The 17401-nt window shown below is 39.2% G+C and overlaps 1 protein-coding gene across 2 annotated transcripts in view; it reads left to right on the top strand.

Moving 5' to 3' along the window:
• Positions 1 to 16899, top strand: part of sptbn1 (spectrin, beta, non-erythrocytic 1) — a 244542-nt gene extending 227643 nt beyond the window's left edge. For both annotated transcript variants that reach the window (XM_078229863.1, XM_078229864.1), the window contains 4 exons: positions 8360 to 8592; positions 11131 to 11304; positions 15270 to 15312; positions 15621 to 16899. In XM_078229863.1, coding sequence (XP_078085989.1) covers positions 8360 to 8592; positions 11131 to 11304; positions 15270 to 15312; positions 15621 to 15836 — 666 coding nt within the window. In that variant the 3' untranslated portion in view covers positions 15837 to 16899. The remainder of the gene's footprint in view (positions 1 to 8359; positions 8593 to 11130; positions 11305 to 15269; positions 15313 to 15620) is intronic.
• The last annotated feature ends 502 nt before the right edge of the window (positions 16900 to 17401 follow it).

Consider the following 17401-nt stretch of genomic DNA (forward strand, 5'->3'; position numbering starts at 1 on the left):
ATACAACTGAAAGTCTAGCCACACTGCCATTTTATATGGTCTTCAGGTTAGATATGTGTTAATTATTAATAACCTCTTGCACTTTATCAAACGTATTGTGGATGCATATCATTGTATTCAGTGGGAAAGGAAATTAAAACAAAAAACCTGGTCTTACTGACCAAAGGATCGGTTATGTTTTTAATCCAGACACTACCTTATACTGTAATACTGCCTCAGAATAAGCCACGGATATATCAATTGAGAACTGTAATGATTTTTACAACTTCTGGTAATGCCATTACTATGCTAAACATTTTGGTACAGGTGACAAAACCTTATCCATAGAAAGGTGAGGTAGTTATCCCTGGTGGCAATTGGCTGTGTCACTTTTCACAGAATGGTCTGGGCCTCCTGATCTGTTTTTTCTTCTACCATCTGAACCATGAAAAAAATATCTATTTGAGATGTTTTAATAGCAAGCTTGCATTACTGAGTTCCTGAAAAAGCCAAGATTTTACAAAAAGTAAATGCAACTCACAAATATGGTTCATGGTTAATAATCTACTGTACATCATAAAGATAGGAATTGGCCATTTGGCGCCTCGAGCCTGCTCCACCATTCAACTAGAACACGTCTGATCTTCTACCTCAATGCCATTTTCTCACGCTATCCCCATATTCTTGATATATTTAATATCCAGAAATCTATCCTATTTTTGTTTTGAATATACACACATAGACTCTAAAAGAACTACCTCTTATACTGACACACTGTCCCCTGGTTCTAGTCCACATCAGCCAGGGGAAAAAATCCTTCCTGAATCTATCCTGTCGAGCCCTGGAAGAAGTTTGTTTGCTTCAATGAGATCACCTCTCATGCTTCTAAACTCTAGAGAATATAGGCCCAGTCTCCTCAATGTCACTTCCTAGGACAATCCCACCATCTCCGAAATCAGTTTGGTGAACCTTCGTGGCACTCCCTCTATAGTAAATGCATCCTTACTTGCATAAGTAAACCCAAAACTTACAAAATACTCCAGTATTGCCACGGCTTTATTGCTAAGGCCAGTCTCAGCAAGGCTGTATACAATTCTAGGAGATTTCTTTACTCCTGTACTCAAATCTTACAATGAGCGTTAGCCTTTGAGAGTTCCTGTGGTCATGAGTTCCCTAATGCCCATTCCAAATAAGATCCATAAAAGAAAAAAAGCAAACCTGACACAAACACCACTGAATTGTACTAGGTGTCAATTTAAACATAATTTTCATGAAATATGTTCATGAATTTCACGCAGCAGGGATTTCTTTTTTAGAAAATTGCTTCATTCGCTATAGCGTTATATGTTGGATTATGAGAGATTAATTTTAAACAATGAGATTGAATGTTACCTGCAAGGAGATGTTAGGTGGATAAATTACTCCAAGCACATTTCTATACTTGTGCAGGATTGGATTTCTCTGATAGCTTAATCTTTAATTCTTTAATACTATTCACAAAACAAACAACACATTGGTATTTGTAAACTTCAATTTCTGAACTGGAGTTTCTGAAATGAATATTGAATTTTTATTATCGTCAAGTTGAGGAACGATCCTTACTAATAGTCAGTAGCTGTCTCAGATGTGATGGTGACAGTTCTCATTTACTGAACTGGTGTGCATTGTTCAGAGTCAGGATTAACATTACTCCAAATAAATTAACATTACTCCAAATCCTAGCAGATTATTTTATCGTCCCCAGGAGACTTGAGGTAATTTTCACAAGGTAATAATATCAAAAGAATACATGTGATTTCTGACTGTTGCTGCTGTCAGGAAAAAGGCTCAGCATATGCTGCTTTTTCATAAATTATTTCTGAAAGGGAATCTGGTAATTTTTTAGGTATTCCAAAGAGTCAAAGGGCTTCTTGGGCTTTAATTGTAATTTTTAACTTCGCTTTTATTTGAAAATTTAAAATATTATTGAGTTTTCATTTCTAAAAACAATCATATTCAACATAGGAAAAGAAAGGATATCTATTCTACATCAGGGGATTTAATGGCAGTGAAAAGTGGTATCCTTCGTTCTAAATGCACCAATTTCTTTCCTTACTGCAGGAATATATATCTCGAGTAGTTTATTCCAAAACCAAGATACTGAAAACTTTATGAAATCTTGTCAGCAGATAAGCAGAGAAGGATTTATTAACAAATAGGAGAGGGGCGTGTTAACCGGGAGTGTCTCGGAGGGAGGTGTTGACCCGTTAGAGAAAATCTCCATTACAAGAGAGGAAGTGTTAGGTTTTTTAGGGAACATTAAAACTGACAAAGCCCCAGGGCCTGATGGCATCTATCCTCGACTGCTCAGGGAGACGAGAGATGAAATTGCTGGGCCTCTGACGGAAATCTTTGTCGCTTCTTTGGACACGGGTGAGGTCCCTGTGGATTGGTCCCGTTGTTTAAGAAGGGTAGCAGGGATAACCCAGGAAATTATAGGCCGGTGAGCTTGACGTCCGTGGTAGGGAAGTTGTTGGAGAGGATTCTTAGAGACAGGATGTATGTGCATTTAGAACGGAACAATCTCATTAGTGACAGACAGCATGGTTTTGTAAGAGGGAGGTCGTGCCTTACAAATTTGGTGGAGTTTTTTGAGGAAGTGACAAAAACGGTTGATGAAGGAAGGGCCGTGGATGTCGTCTATATGGATTTCAGTAAGGCATTTGACAAAGTCCCGCATGGCAGGTTGGTTAAGAAGGTTAAGGCTCATGGGATACAAGGAGAAGTGGCTAGATGGGTGGAGAACTGGCTTGGCCATAGGAGACAGAGGGTAGTGGTCGAAGGGTCTTTTTCCGGCTGGAGGTCTGTGACCAGTGGTGTTCCGCAGGGCTCTGTACTGGGACCTCTGCTATTTGTGATATATATAAATGATTTGGAAGAAGGTGTAACTGGTGTAATCAGCAAGTTTGCGGATGACACGAAGATGGCTGGACTTGCGGATAGCGAAGAGCATTGTCGGGCAATACAGCAGGATATAGATAGGCTGGAAAATTGGGCGGAGAGGTGGCAGATGGAGTTTAATCCGGATAAATGCGAAGTGATGCATTTTGGAAGAAATAATGTAGGGAGGAGTTATACAATAAATGGCAGCGTCATCAGGAGTATAGAAACACAGAGGGACCTAGGTGTGCAAGTCCACAAATCCTTGAAGGTGGCAACACAGGTGGAGAAGGTGGTGAAGAAGGCATATGGTATGCTTGCCTTTATAGGACGGGGTATAGAGTATAAAAGCTGGAGTCTGATGATGCAGCTGTATAGAACGCTGGTTAGGCCACATTTGGAGTACTGCGTCCAGTTCTGGTCGCCGCACTACCAGAAGGACGTGGAGGCGTTAGAGAGAGTGCAGAGAAGGTTTACCAGGATGTTGCCTGGTATGGAGGGTCTTGGCTATGAGGAGAGATTGGGTAAACTGGGGTTGTTCTCCCTGGAAAGACGGAGAATGAGGGGAGATCTAATAGACGTGTACAAGATTATGAAGGGGATAGATAGGGTGAACGGTGGGAAGCTTTTTCCCAGATCAGAAGTGACGTTCACGAGGGGTCACGGGCTCAAGGTGAGAGGGGCGAAGTATAACTCAGATATTAGAGGGATGTTTTTTACACAGAGGGTGGTGGGGGCTTGGAATGCGCTGCCAAGTAGGGTGGTGGAGGCAGGCACGCTGACATCGTTTAAGACTTATCTGGATAGTCACATGAGCAGCCTGGGAATGGAGGGATACAAACGATTGGTCTAGTTGGACCAAGGAGCGGCACAGGCTTGGAGGGCCGAAGGGCCTGTTTCCTGTGCTGTACTGTTCTTTGTTCTTTGTTCAAATTTCTAGCATATTTAGAAGCTACTAATTCAAGCTGTGGTCGTCAAGACCTTAACTTACAAATAACAAAATTCACAGAGAGCACATGAACATCACTAAACAGAACCCAGAGCTATTAATGCATCTTTTCCTAACCAAATATTAGTGACAGAACTAGGTGGAAACCTTTGCTGTTAAATATCAAATGTTAAAACTTAAATTCTGTGTACATTTACGACATTGATACACGCAGTGCTTTTGTAGATAAAATATTTATTGTTGTTGTTTTCATTCTCCAGTGTAACTAAATTACAAATGATTTTTTTAGCACTTTCCTATAAACTGATTCAATACTAAGCATTCTTTACTCCTCTGCATTTCTTGTACCTTCTTCTAGTCTGTACCTGGCACTGATTATTGTTGCAGTATTAATGTTTTATGTTTTTTTTTCTACACTGATGGTGATGGACTATGCATACCAATACAGAAACTCTGGTGAATGGTTCATAAAGCGCTGTATGATGACAAACATCCCATGTGTTGATCATTTCATTTAATGAGTTGTGTTGAACCCTAAAAATTCTGGTAACAAACCTAAGTTTACCTGTAACAGCATCTTGAATTTTGTTTAATAGCTGTAAGACACAAAATATGCCATTTTAAATTAACTGAGTTCCTAAATAATGAACTTCAAGAGGAGTGCTTTTAACTTATTCCAAATTTTTATATATAAAAATCAGCCAGTTCTCGAACATTCAAAGTAGTTAGTAAGTCTGGTTTGATCTTGGGTAGCTTGCTGGATCAAATGCTTGCATGATTTGCAATACATTCCCCTTTAATGTTTAATTTAGTCCAATTTAGACTTTTTTGTCCTTCGATTTTTTTCAGATAATTTTGTCAAATGTAATCTGTCATTGAAATATCTTAATCGTTCTGTGCACGTGAAGGTTGTTGATGCATTTTGTTTCACCTTTAGTCAGATTGTTCTTGCTGCATGTTTGTTCATTTTGATTCAATTGTTACAATGTTGGCCATCAGTTAATTAAGCAGTGAAGCATTGCTACTAACATACAAATGAAACACTTCTAATATTTGTTTTGGTTCTGTTGTAACTATCACTTGATTAACAAACTTGTCATTTTTGTTTTTAACGATATTTGTTTTTGCATGTGTTGAGCATGTCTAAGCCTTAATTATTAAAGTTCACCTTATATTTCATGTTTTCTTCACTTTGTGTTTGTATTTTCAAAAGAACATTGTCATAATTTTAATTTTGTAGATATTTTTCTCTCGCTCAGAACTGTACATTTTAAGCATTACTGATTAAATTTAAGCCGAAACGACCAGAGATCACAATAGTTCAAATGTGCATTGTTTCGAAACCTTAAATTCCTTTCATTCAGTGCTCCAAATTGTCTTTAGAAACTGCAACATTAGAAAGTGTAGATAAACAGGTCAAAGTTCAAGATTTTATCAACAGTTAATGTTGTTGAACTTAATTTTTTGTCTGTGTTCTCTCATTGAATTCACTGTTTCAATTTGTTAGTCCTATCATTTCATCAGCTACTTTGTAATGTCTCCCATTTTAACTACCATTTTCTTGCAGTAGAGGGCTCCTATGTGGTGAACTAAAATGTTCTGTACATCTGGTTCTTTCCAGAACTGTCAGTTTTGACCATGCAAAGTTCATGGATATTGACAGCCTTTTATTATACCAAATTTTATAGAATAGCATTGAGAGATGAATTGAGTGAAAGATGTCACCAAATGAGACTGCTAGAATGTAGCAGATATGCGCCAGGAAAAACAATTTAAGATAATTGCAGTGTAAACAGAAATTACTTTGATACAAAATCTCTAACCCAAATTAACATGACAGAATGACAGATTAATTACTTTGTGACGACCAATTTCCTTTGTGTGTCAATCCCTTAACTTGATTTTTCAGTGATTAATTAGTTATTAATCACTGAAAAATCAAGTTAAGGGATTGACAAAGGAAAATTGGTAGTAAGAAAATGTGATTTTAAAAAAGCGATTGAGTTATTAATCACTGAATTTAGCAATTGTTTATTGTATTAGCATCAACTTTTGGTATGATTGGTATTGTGTAAAGTGTATTTTAATGAGGTATTAAGGCATATTTTTCATGTGAACGTTTAGAGAATGGCTGTTTCTAGTTTCTATTTAAATTTTGTGTTAACAGATGACATGCAAAACATGAAGATTTTTGAATGAAATAGTAGTAATGGAATAAGGCAGCTAATTTTTGCTTTCCCTTTTGTAAAAATGAGTTGCATGTTTAAAGTTGGAAAGTCATATTTGATTGTCTAAAGAGCTATTAATACATTTTTGATCATAGTTATTGATTGTGAACTAAATGAAAAAGTTAGAAAGTAAAGGACATCACCGATCAGATTAATAAGGTATTGCTGTAGTCCACTCGAACTGAGAATTCAGATACAGCACATGTTTCTGAATTAAAAAGCAATCAGAATGTTGTCTTAATCTGTTGCACTGGCATGAGTGTGCAAATCTCTTTGCACATGTTTGATCCGTTTTTAATTAAACAAGTGTAAGTACTTAGTTGTTGTAAATTTGCTAATTACATGCTGGTCATAGTGTGACTAGCCAACTGCTGCATCCACCTTGCAAATACGATTCAGAAAAGCGAGAGAAAAGTATTGATAGCACAAGAACCAAGAGTGATCTGAATTTCTGTGGCTAAATCTAGTGGAATTACAATTCAAAATAATTTGGATGACTGGATTTCTGAAGATACCCTGTCCAGATAGAAACTGCAGAGCTGCTGGAAGCTTGGCTGCTCTCTAGGTTGTCAGGATCACACTGCAGCAAGCAACATGAACAACAAAGCAAGTGATGGACAAGACCTTGGGTCTGTCTGTTTTGGGGGTAAATAACTGTATTGGCTTTGAGTGACTTTCTTGGCTTGAATTTCAAATCCATAATAGTTTTAAAAAATTGATAATTACTCTGCTTAAAATCCTGTTTGCGTTGAGAACTGTACTCCTTCCTGTTTATGATCAAACTACAAAACAACTAAACCTAGGTGGCGGTGTTGGTCTGCATGATGTGATCTGTAGAGATTGAAATTTCTGCATGCTTAAACAATATCTTAATTGAAAAGAGTGAATGAGTATAAGCAAAGTCTCAATTGAAGGACAACTCAATCTACATCAAAGGGGAGGTTATTAGAATGGGAGGATAGTACAAGGTTTTTAAAGTTTTTCACCATTTATCTTTATTTTATATTGTTGTTAGTCCACTGTCAAAATTTTCCCCACCTTCCCGTGAGTATTTGTATGAAGACTGATCTGGAATTAGGTTTTGATAAATGAATGCCTCAAGTTATTTGGGAGTAATACATTTATTTGCTGATATTGAAAATAGATGTAAATCTTTACATCATAAGTTTTCCTTTCCACTTTAAAAGTACAGCTGCAGCAGTTTTTATTCTTGATTCTACTGGAGTGGTTTGTTAATTATTTGAATGCCAGTGTAGAGCTGCATTCTCTCAGCAATGTCACATCTGGATCGCCTTATGATGTACAAGGAACAAGTAAAGTGATAAAGGGTTAATTTTAGTCCATCTCAGAAAAATAGAAAAAGAGGAAGGATAATGCTTTTTAAAAGGCTTTGCTAAACGCTTCAACTTTAGAAAAAGAAAATCAAATATCATTAGAGGCTTTGTTTATACTCATTCCATATACATAACAGTTTACCTTGTCCAGGTCACTGTTAAAGTTGCTGTGTGCTTAGTCTCATTAGGTGAAAAAGAATATTGTTGTGCAAGTATGCTTTAAATCTGCTTCATAGTTAGAAACTGCTTCTATATGTCAGTCATATCCACCTCAATGGCTACGTGAGCTTCTTGATAGTTCACACAGAAATTCCTCTAATTTTAGGAATAAAATTTTTCACAAGGAACACTTTTTCACTTGAATTAGTAATGCCAAGAACTTACTGCATTCCCCTACTCCCATGAGATTTGAAAAATTCCTAAGGCAATAAATCATGTTGAGATACACATGCCTGGTAGCTAGCAGCTCACTAAAGTTGCCTCATGTAAACTTAAAAAAATAACTGTTGGCCCAAGCTATTTTGACTATGATGACCATTGTGCTTGCTCCTCTCCTCATCCAATGTCCACATACATGCAATTCAAGCACAGATCTGGTGTTCAAATCCTGGTTAATTTTTCCCCTACTTGTTAAAGAAGTCCTGTTGTCTCTTTAGTACTATTCTCACTACATGAATCTAAGTTAGGATGCTAGTTATCCACATGATTCTATGCAACACTGCATTTGCCCACATAGCCTTTAGGGAGTGGTCATCAGTTCACAGAAATTCTTCAATAATGAATGTTGTGCTGTACTGTGACTCAAATCCATTGAATACCCATCAGGTCTTACAAAACCAATAATTACATTTTCAGTGCATGGAGAATACAGTGTCCTCGTGTGTGTTTGGTTTCAGCATATTTTGGACTACATTTAAAACAGTGACTTGTTTATTATCTGTCGAATCCAGGTGTCAATGGAAACAAGTGAGATGGTGAATGGCGCCACTGAACAAAGAACCAGTTCCAAAGAGCCCAGCCCTGCAGCTTCACCAACTTCTGATCGTAAAACCAAGACCTCACCTCTGCAGTCCCAGTCTGCTACTTTACCTATCAAGTCACAAGAAATTCCTTCAGCGCAGATGGAAGGCTTCCTGCATCGCAAGCACGAATGGGAAGCACACAATAAGAAGGCATCAAGCAGGTTGCATAAATTTCTCAAATGCACATTCTATGATGTAACTCGAATTTGGGCTTTCTAATGTAATTTTTTTTGTTTAGGATGTAGAAATTCTTCTTCCCCTGACCTGCACCTCAGGTAGCCAAGAGGCTGGGGAATTTGCTGCTAAGTCTTCTCAGTTCCACCCACCAATCTTCTGTCCTCGGCATTGATTTTTTTTTCTTGCCTCTGTTTGTATCTCTGTAGTAGTGTACTCTTTCATCGGTTTATATAATGCACAGGCCTTTAAATTATTTTGTAACTTAGAGGATGGCTTATGTGCAGCATGCATGGGGATTTACAGATCGTAGACATGCAGGTTAAGGCAATATTGTTCCGCAGTTGTCAGCATATGATCAGGAGCTTTGTGATATTGTCAAGCACTGGTGCTCAAACATACTGTTCTACAGCTTACACAACAGACAAATTAAGTAGTGGTTTAGTGGTATAATAATCTAATATACATATAAAGGGCTTCTATTGAATGTGTTCTAATTGTTGTGCTTATGAAGTCAGACCATAAGAAATAGGAACAACAGTGGGTGCACGGCGGCACAGCGGCTAGCAGTGCTGCCTCAGTGCCAGGGACCAGGGTTCGATTTCTGGCTTGGGTCACTGTCTGTGCGGAGTTTGCATGTTCTCCCTGTGTCTATGTGGGTTTCCTCCGGGTGCTCCGGTTCCCTCCCACAGTCCAAAAGACGTGCTGGTTAGGTGTGTTGGCCATGCTAAATTCTCCCTGTATAGCCGAACAGGCGCCAGAGTGTGGCGACTAGGGGAATTTCACAGTAACTTCATTGCAGTGTTACTTATGACACAAATAAATAAACTTTAAACTAAAGTAAACCATTCAGCCCCTCGAGCCTGCTTGTCATCTAATTAGACCTTGGTTGATCTAACACTCACTAAGTCCATTTTTCTGCCTTCTCTCCAAAACCCTTAATTCCCCTACTGACTAAAAATGTATCTCAGGCTTGAAAATGTTCAAGGACTCAGCCTCCACAGCTTCCTGGGGTAAATAAATTCCAAAGATTCACCAGAGAAGAAATTATTCCTCAAATCAGTCTTAAAGGAGCACCTCCTTATTCTGTGACTCTGCCCTCTGATCCAACACACGCCCATGAGTTAGGGGGTTACCCTGTCTAACCCCCTAAGAACGTTATGTTTCGATCACATCACCTCTCATTCTTCCCAACTACAAGGAGTGCAGGCCCAACCTGTTTAGTTTTTCCTCATATGTCAGTCCCTGCATACCTGGGATCATCCTAGCAAACCTGTGTACTGCCTCCAATGATAACATATCTTTCCTTAAACAAGGGAACCAAAACTGTACACAATATTCTAAATGGGGCCTCACTAGTGCCTTGTACAGTTGCAGCTACACTTCGTTCCTTTTATACTCCAGCCCCCTTGAAATAAAAGCCAGGATTCCATTTGCCTTCCTTTTATCTTCTGTACCTGTATGCTCGCTTTCTGGGTTTCATGAACAAGTCCCTTTGTGCTACAACTTTCTGCAATCTTTCTCCATTTAAATAATAATCTGCTTTCTCATCTTTCTTCCGAAATGAAAAATCTCACATTTTTGCACATTGAATTCCATTTGCCAATCTTCTGCCACTCACCTAATCTGTCACTATCTCTGTAAACTATTTATATCCCACTTGCAACCTGCCTCCCTCACACCTTTGTATCATCTGCAAATTTGGCCACAGTGCACTCTGTTCCATTCTCCAAATCATTAATTTATACTATGAAGAGCTGCGGTCCGAGCACTGATCCTCGTGTCACTCCACTGGTTACTGTCCTCCAACCTGAGAAAGACCCCCATATCGCTATTCTCTGCTTCCTGTTAGCCAATTCTCTATCCATGGCAGAATATTATCTCCAACATCATGAACTCCGACCTTGCACAGTGCATTTTGTGTGGCACCTTATTAAATGCCTTTTGAAAATCAAAATATCCAACATTGAAGTCCTAACATCAATTCTCAATATGTTCTGAGCCAGTTGGTGTCAGTCAGGTTTAAAATTTGGATCCTACAGTTGAAACTAAAAAGGGGACAGTCAGCCAGCCAGGAATCCTGTGACCTATACAGAAGAACATTTGTGTGGATGTTGCATAAAGGCAGAATCAGGTTTGACTGTTGTGTGATAGTTAATGTCAGCAGCCTATTCACGTGAATAATTGACTACTTGAGCAAAATAGTGGAAGGCTCATTGTACTCATGAAACTGTGTGAATGAGTCCTGGGTCCTTGAGAGAAATGTAAACATTTTAAATTCAACATTAACACCAAAACCGCCGACCTTGGCTCAGATTCTTTGGTGCAGTTGCAGCGAATAAGAGTTTTGGCTGAGTGCCAAGTTCTCCATTCTCGTTGGCAGTGAGGCAGGTGTGGACGAGATCAGAGATCCCACCTTATGACTTTGCAGTGCCTCATCATTGCAAATTTGATTCAATAAAAGTTGATATATTACAAGATAAAGATGTAGAACTATTAAGAATTGCATTTTCTTCTTTTTTCAGATCTTGGCACAATGTGTATTGTGTGATAAACAACCAGGAGATGGGTTTCTATAAAGATGCAAAGAATGCTAGTTCAGGTATCACATATCATGGCGAGGTCCCAATTAGCCTCAAGGAGGCACTGTGTGAAGTAGCTGTTGACTATAAGAAGAAGAAGCACGTCTTTAAACTAAAGTAAGTGCTTTATTATTCCATGTTTTTTTGTGCTCGATACGTCATGTGAGATCCAAATCGATTAAACTTACCGTATTTTTAAGATGCATGAGCCTTTATTAAATAAAGATGACATGTAGCAGAGAGGAAAACATAAACGGGAACACTGAAAATCTGAAATAAAAATAGGAAATTTGCAGCAGGTCAGTCAATACCTGAAAGTGATGATGGATTAACATTTTTAGTATTGAAACATAGATGAAATAGTACAAAAATGACATTAAGAAGTGGCTAAGTGAACTTTGCAAATTTCTAACGACATTGATCTTTGTTTTCTCAATAAACAATGGGCAATCATTCCAAATTAAACGCAGCAAAATCAGATCCCTCCTGGAAATTGTTATGCTGAGAAATGCACGTAGATCTGCAAACACATCAGTCGTTTAAAATATTTTTATCAAGTTCCATTCAAATGGATTCTTATCAGTCTCAGGATTTCTTCTTTAAATATGCTAGGAACTCACTGCATCTGTACATTTATGTATATGGTTCACACACAGCAATCTAACTGCTAATTGGTCAGACACATTTACCTGTAGTCTCAATATGCTTCACTTTATCGTCTTCACCTGTGACTTCGGAGTGACCTAGTTAGTTAAGGCAATGCTCTGTGCAACAGTAGGAAGCAGTTGAAGATTTCTATATTTTAATCATTCCTTTCCTTGCCTGGGTATAGCTCCATTGATGCTAAATGTCCTACAGTACCCCACACGAATAGCCACCATTCTGAGAGAGCTGCAACAATGACTGGCAGTCAACCAGCTATTCAAACCAAAAGGGGCAGCTAATCATTTTATCCAATATCTAACCACATGCACTAGCAGGGATGACTGGATAGTGACTTATGCACCCTGACACTTTCCTTCCCTAACCCCGAGACATTAAGGCAAATTGTATAAATTTCTACACTTGCTGAGATCAATAAATTCATTTCAGCTTGATGACTGAATCTTGAACCTTTTTAGTTCATAGGGTTCTTTTGTAAAGAAAAGAGAGGCGTATGTTAGGTCCAAGCAGCTAAAAACGGAGGGAGCTCTGGAGGAGTACAATGAAAGTAGGAAAGTACTCAAACGGGGAATTAGAAGAGCAAAAAGGGGTCACGAAATGTTCTTGGCAGACAGGATTAAGGAGAATCCCAAGGCATTTTATTCATACGTTAGGAACAAAAGGGTTGTTAGGGAAAAAATCGGACCTCTCAGGGACAAAAGTGGGGACTTATGCTTGGAGCCCAAAGAAGTAGGGGAGATCCTAAATGAATACTTTGCTTCGGTATTCACAAAGGAGAGGGATGTGTTGACTGGGAGTGTCTCTGAGGGGAGTGTTGAACCGTTGGAGAAAATCTCCATTACAAAGGAGGAAGTGTTAGGTTTGTTAGAGAATATAAAGACTGACAAATCCCCAGGGCCTGATGGAATCTATCCAAGGCTGCTCAGGGAGACGAGAGGTGAAATCGTTGGGCCTCTGACGCAAATCTTTGTCTCGTCACTGGACGCAGGTGAGGTCCCAGAGGATTGGAGGGTAGCCAATGTGGTCCCGTTATTTAAGAAGGGTAGGAAGGATAACCCGGGTAATTATAGGCCAGTGAGCTTGACGTCCGTGGTGGGGAAGTTGTTGGAGAAGATTCTTAGAGATAGGATGTGTGCGCATTTAGAAAGGAATAAACTCATTAACGATAGTCAGCATGGTTTTGTGAGAGGGAGGTCATGCCTCACTAACCTGGTGGTGTTTTTTGAAGAAGTGACCAAAATGGTTGACGAAGGAAGGGCCGTGGATGTTGTCTATATGGACTTTAGTAAAGCGTTTGACAAAGTCCCTCATGGTAGGCTAGTGAAAAAGGTTGGATCTCATGGGATAAAGGGGGAGGTGGCTAGATGGGTGGAGAACTGGCTTGGTCATAGAAGACAGAGGGTGGTAGTGGAAGGGTCTTTTTCCGGCTGGAGGCCTGTGACTAGTGGTGTACCGCAGGGCTCTGTATTGGGACCTCTGCTGTTTGTGATTTATATAAATGATCTGGAAGAAGGAGTAACTGGGGTGATCAGTAAGTTTGCGGACGACACAAAACTGGCAGGACTTGCAGATAGTGAGGAACATTGTCAGAGGCTACAGAAGGATATAGATAGGCTGGAAATTTGGGCAAGGAAATGGCAGATGGAGTTCAATCCTGATAAATGCGAAGTGATGCATTTTGGTGGGAATAATGTAGGGAGGAGCTACACGATAAATGGAAGAACCATAAAGGGTGTAGAGACGCAGAGGGACCTGGGTGTGCAAGTCCACAGATCTTTGAAGGTGACGTCACAGGTGGAGAAGGTGGTGAAGAAGGCATATGGCATGCTTGCCTTTATAGGACGGGGCATAGAGTATAAGAGTTGGGGTCTGATGTTGCAGATGTATAGAACGTTGGTTCGGCCGTATTTGGAATACTGCGTCCAGTTCTGGTCGCCACACTACCAGAAGGACGTGGAGGCTTTGGAGAGAGTACAGAGGAGGTTTACCAGGATGTTGCCTGGTATGGAGGGGCTTGGTTATGAGGAGAGATTGGGGAAACTGGGGTTGTTCTCCTTGGAAAGACGGAGGATGAGGGGAGACTTAATAGAGGTGTATAAAATTATGAAAGGCATAGATAGGGTGAACGGTGGGAAGCTTTTCCCCGGGTCGGTGGTGACGTTTACGAGGGGTCATAGGTTCAAGGTGAAGGGGGGGAGGTTTAACACAGATATCAGAAGGACATATTTTACACAGAGGGTCGTGGGGGCCTGGAATGTGTTGCCGGGCAAGGTGGTGGAGGCGGACACACTGGGAACGTTTAAGACTTATCTAGACAGCTATATGAACGGAGTGGGAATGGAGGGATACAAAAGAGTGGTCTAGTTTGGACCAGGGAGCGGCGCGGGCTAATTGTTCCTTGTTTCTCGTTTCAAGGCTTCATTCTATGATCATCTTGCTGGTGCCAGTACAGAGCGAGACTGCGGAAAGTTGGGAACCTGTCTCGGGGGCAGGGAATTCATATGGTGTTCGTGGAAGTGGAAATGACTAGGGTTGGGAAGCACTTTCTGATCAGGGCCAGTGTGATCTCCTGGACTCGTTTCGATCGCCTCAGGGGGTCGGAGAGGAATTTCCCAGATTTTTTTCCCCCATATTGGCCCTGGGGTTTTCACTCTGGGTTTTCGCCTCTCCCTGGAGATCACATGGTCTGGAATGGGGGGGTGCGGGTGAGTTAATAGGTTGTGATGAACAAAGCATCGTAGCTGTGAGGGACAGCACGGTGGATAGGATATTGGTATGTAGATAGGCTGGAAAATTGGGCGGGGATCCTGGATTCAGGATTCAATCCTGGACCGGGGAGCGGCGCGGGCTTGGAGGGCCGAAGGGCCTGTTCCTGTGCTGTATTGTTCTTTGTTCTTTGTAATGAAGAAGATATGTGGTCAAGCTTACCAATTATTGATAACATGGAGAAAAGCAGCATTTAAGAAAAATTATTAGAAGTTAGCATTTAATGCATGATTCTACATTTCTGTTTAACCAAGAATTTTAAATGAATGCAAAAATGAAAACATTTCTTATAGATGTTAGTATTTTCCAAATAACCAAGCATATGCTACCAAGTACACACAGACGTGTAGCAATCTATTTTCCATTCAGTCCTCACCTCCGGAAGATATTGATGGAGTTCCATGAATAGTAGTTGTCCTTTAGTATTTTGCGCATTTTACATAATTCTTTGTGTAGAAAGTGTCTATCAGCATGCTAGTTGGTTGTCGGAGCATCCTTGCTCTCTCTTGTCAAAACACACAGACTATTATCTTCCTTAGCTTGGGGCCACCACAGCTGAAAATTGGTAAGTCAAACCTGGAACTTTGCTGCTGTTAGATTAAGGTTGCAACAACAACAAATACAGATAATGCATGTCTTTTTGTTCAAAACAGGCTGAGCGATGGCAATGAATATCTCTTCCAAGCCAAAGATGATGTAAGTTTCTAAATCTGCCATGAACAAAATAAGGCATTTATTTTCTTGTTTTGCATTTTAATAAACTGGATAGTTTATTCTTCATTAACATCTTCCTGAATCTGTGATAGTTTTTCAGCATTTGTTTCTGTGTATACGACCCTTTTTTTTCTTAAATTGAATTTTTCCTAAGTGTATAAAGCCATTCCAGTGTAATGCACTTTGTCTATAGTCGCACACCATTTATTTACTGATTAATAGGACAGAGTATTGATATCGGTACTATGAAAACATCTTTTAACTTGGTGACTACTTATTTTGTTAAATAGGAGGAAATGAACAGCTGGATTCAAGCTATTACTGCAGCTGTGTCTACAGATAAGAGCGAGGCAATTCCAAGCAGCCAGAGTACCCCAGCAGCTAGCCGTGCACAGACCCTGCCAGCCAGTGTCGTGCTGGCTGGTGAATCCAGTCCTGGCAGACGAGAGAAAGATAAAGAGAAAGACAAAGAGAAACGATTCAGTCTGTTTAGCAAGAAGAAGTAGAGCAACTCAGCAGCCTGCACTTCTTACATTACCAACAAAACTCTAGCATGAGCGTTTAGAACCAATACATTACACACTGTGCCTAATGTTCCTCAAGCCAGTTAATTTTAATTCACAGAAAGCATCAGTGTGTTGCTAATCTGTAGAAAATGAGGTGCATTGGGCAGTTTTCATTTAAAAATGAAAGGACCAGTTGTTGATGATTTGTATGTAGTTTAGGGTCCAAATATCAAAATTTCTCCTCAATTTTGTGAGGCTGTCTTGGAAATAAAACAACCTACATCCATGTGCTACTGGAATGCAAGGCAGCGGTGCTTTTGAAAACTCTTATTGTGCACATGGAAAGTGTATTAAAAAGATCCAAAATACTTGTCCAATTCAATTTATTAAAGTTGCTATCCTGAGTCTTGGCTAGTAGAAATTTCCATTTATTTAAAAAGTATATTGTATCATCTTTGCTATAACAAAAGGCAAATGTGCATTAATTTGCATTTTAATTAAAAAATATCATGTTAGCCTGGCAGCAGATATTCACAAAAACTGCTGGGTCTTTGTGCAGCAAGCGAGAATAAAGAATGTTGGTATATAAGAATGAATTAGTATACTGATTCACTTTTAAATAATCTGTAATTTTAACTTTTCTTTTCTTTGTTGCTCAATTGCATTATACTGTATGTTTCAAATAATTCTAGTACAAAGTATAAAACTTTAGATGTATATTAAAACCTTTCAAGGCATTGATGTTAAGTGTTGAAGTGGGGATTCATTATCTGGAAAAGTAAAGTTACTCAAATGGTTATTTGCTTGTTGGCTAAAGCACTGCGTGTCATAATTTTGCTACATTACCTTACTATTTGATACATAGTGTGTATTTGTCATTGTAACTATTGTAATGAAAATGTCATCTTACTGCACAATCAGGATACATAATAGGAATGAATCCTTGCAAAGACTGGGCCGGTAGTCATGTAGTACAACAGGCTTTCAGTTGTATGGGACTGCACCTGTAGACTTTACCCTATCTGTTAAAATGTGCGATGTCATTAAATGCTTTTAAAACTTATTGTGCCATGGGTATTCTTGTATAAGTTTCAATAAACCTTCTGTTTTAGAGCTAAATGCAGTTTGTGTACATTATAGGAACTTTTGCCTCGGAACGTCATATTTGCTTTCTAACTGCTTCAAATTCAGTAACTTTATCACCCTTTGAAAGACCCTTGCTGATTTTTCAGGAATTCAACTTCAGTAGATTTGATACAAGATTGAAATGTTTAACAATAATATGTATAATCTAAAGTGATGTAAGTTATGTGCATCAATATTTTAATTTTCCATACCAGTAATCCTTGTTGCATTTGAGGGTGCCCAATAATTGCCAAATTACAGAGTTTTAAATTGTTGACACTGATCAGACCTGAACTGGATCTAAAATTTATATGGCCACTTTTGTCAGCTAGATGTTAATGTCCTGCCTAAATCTGTCAGTTGCAAATGCTACTGGCCAGAAAAATCTTATCATAAAACATGTATTTTAAGGAATGTTGAGACTTGACCACTTGGATAGA

This window comes from Mustelus asterias, chromosome 15, assembly GCF_964213995.1.
Source record: "Mustelus asterias chromosome 15, sMusAst1.hap1.1, whole genome shotgun sequence".
NCBI lineage: Eukaryota > Metazoa > Chordata > Chondrichthyes > Carcharhiniformes > Triakidae > Mustelus > Mustelus asterias.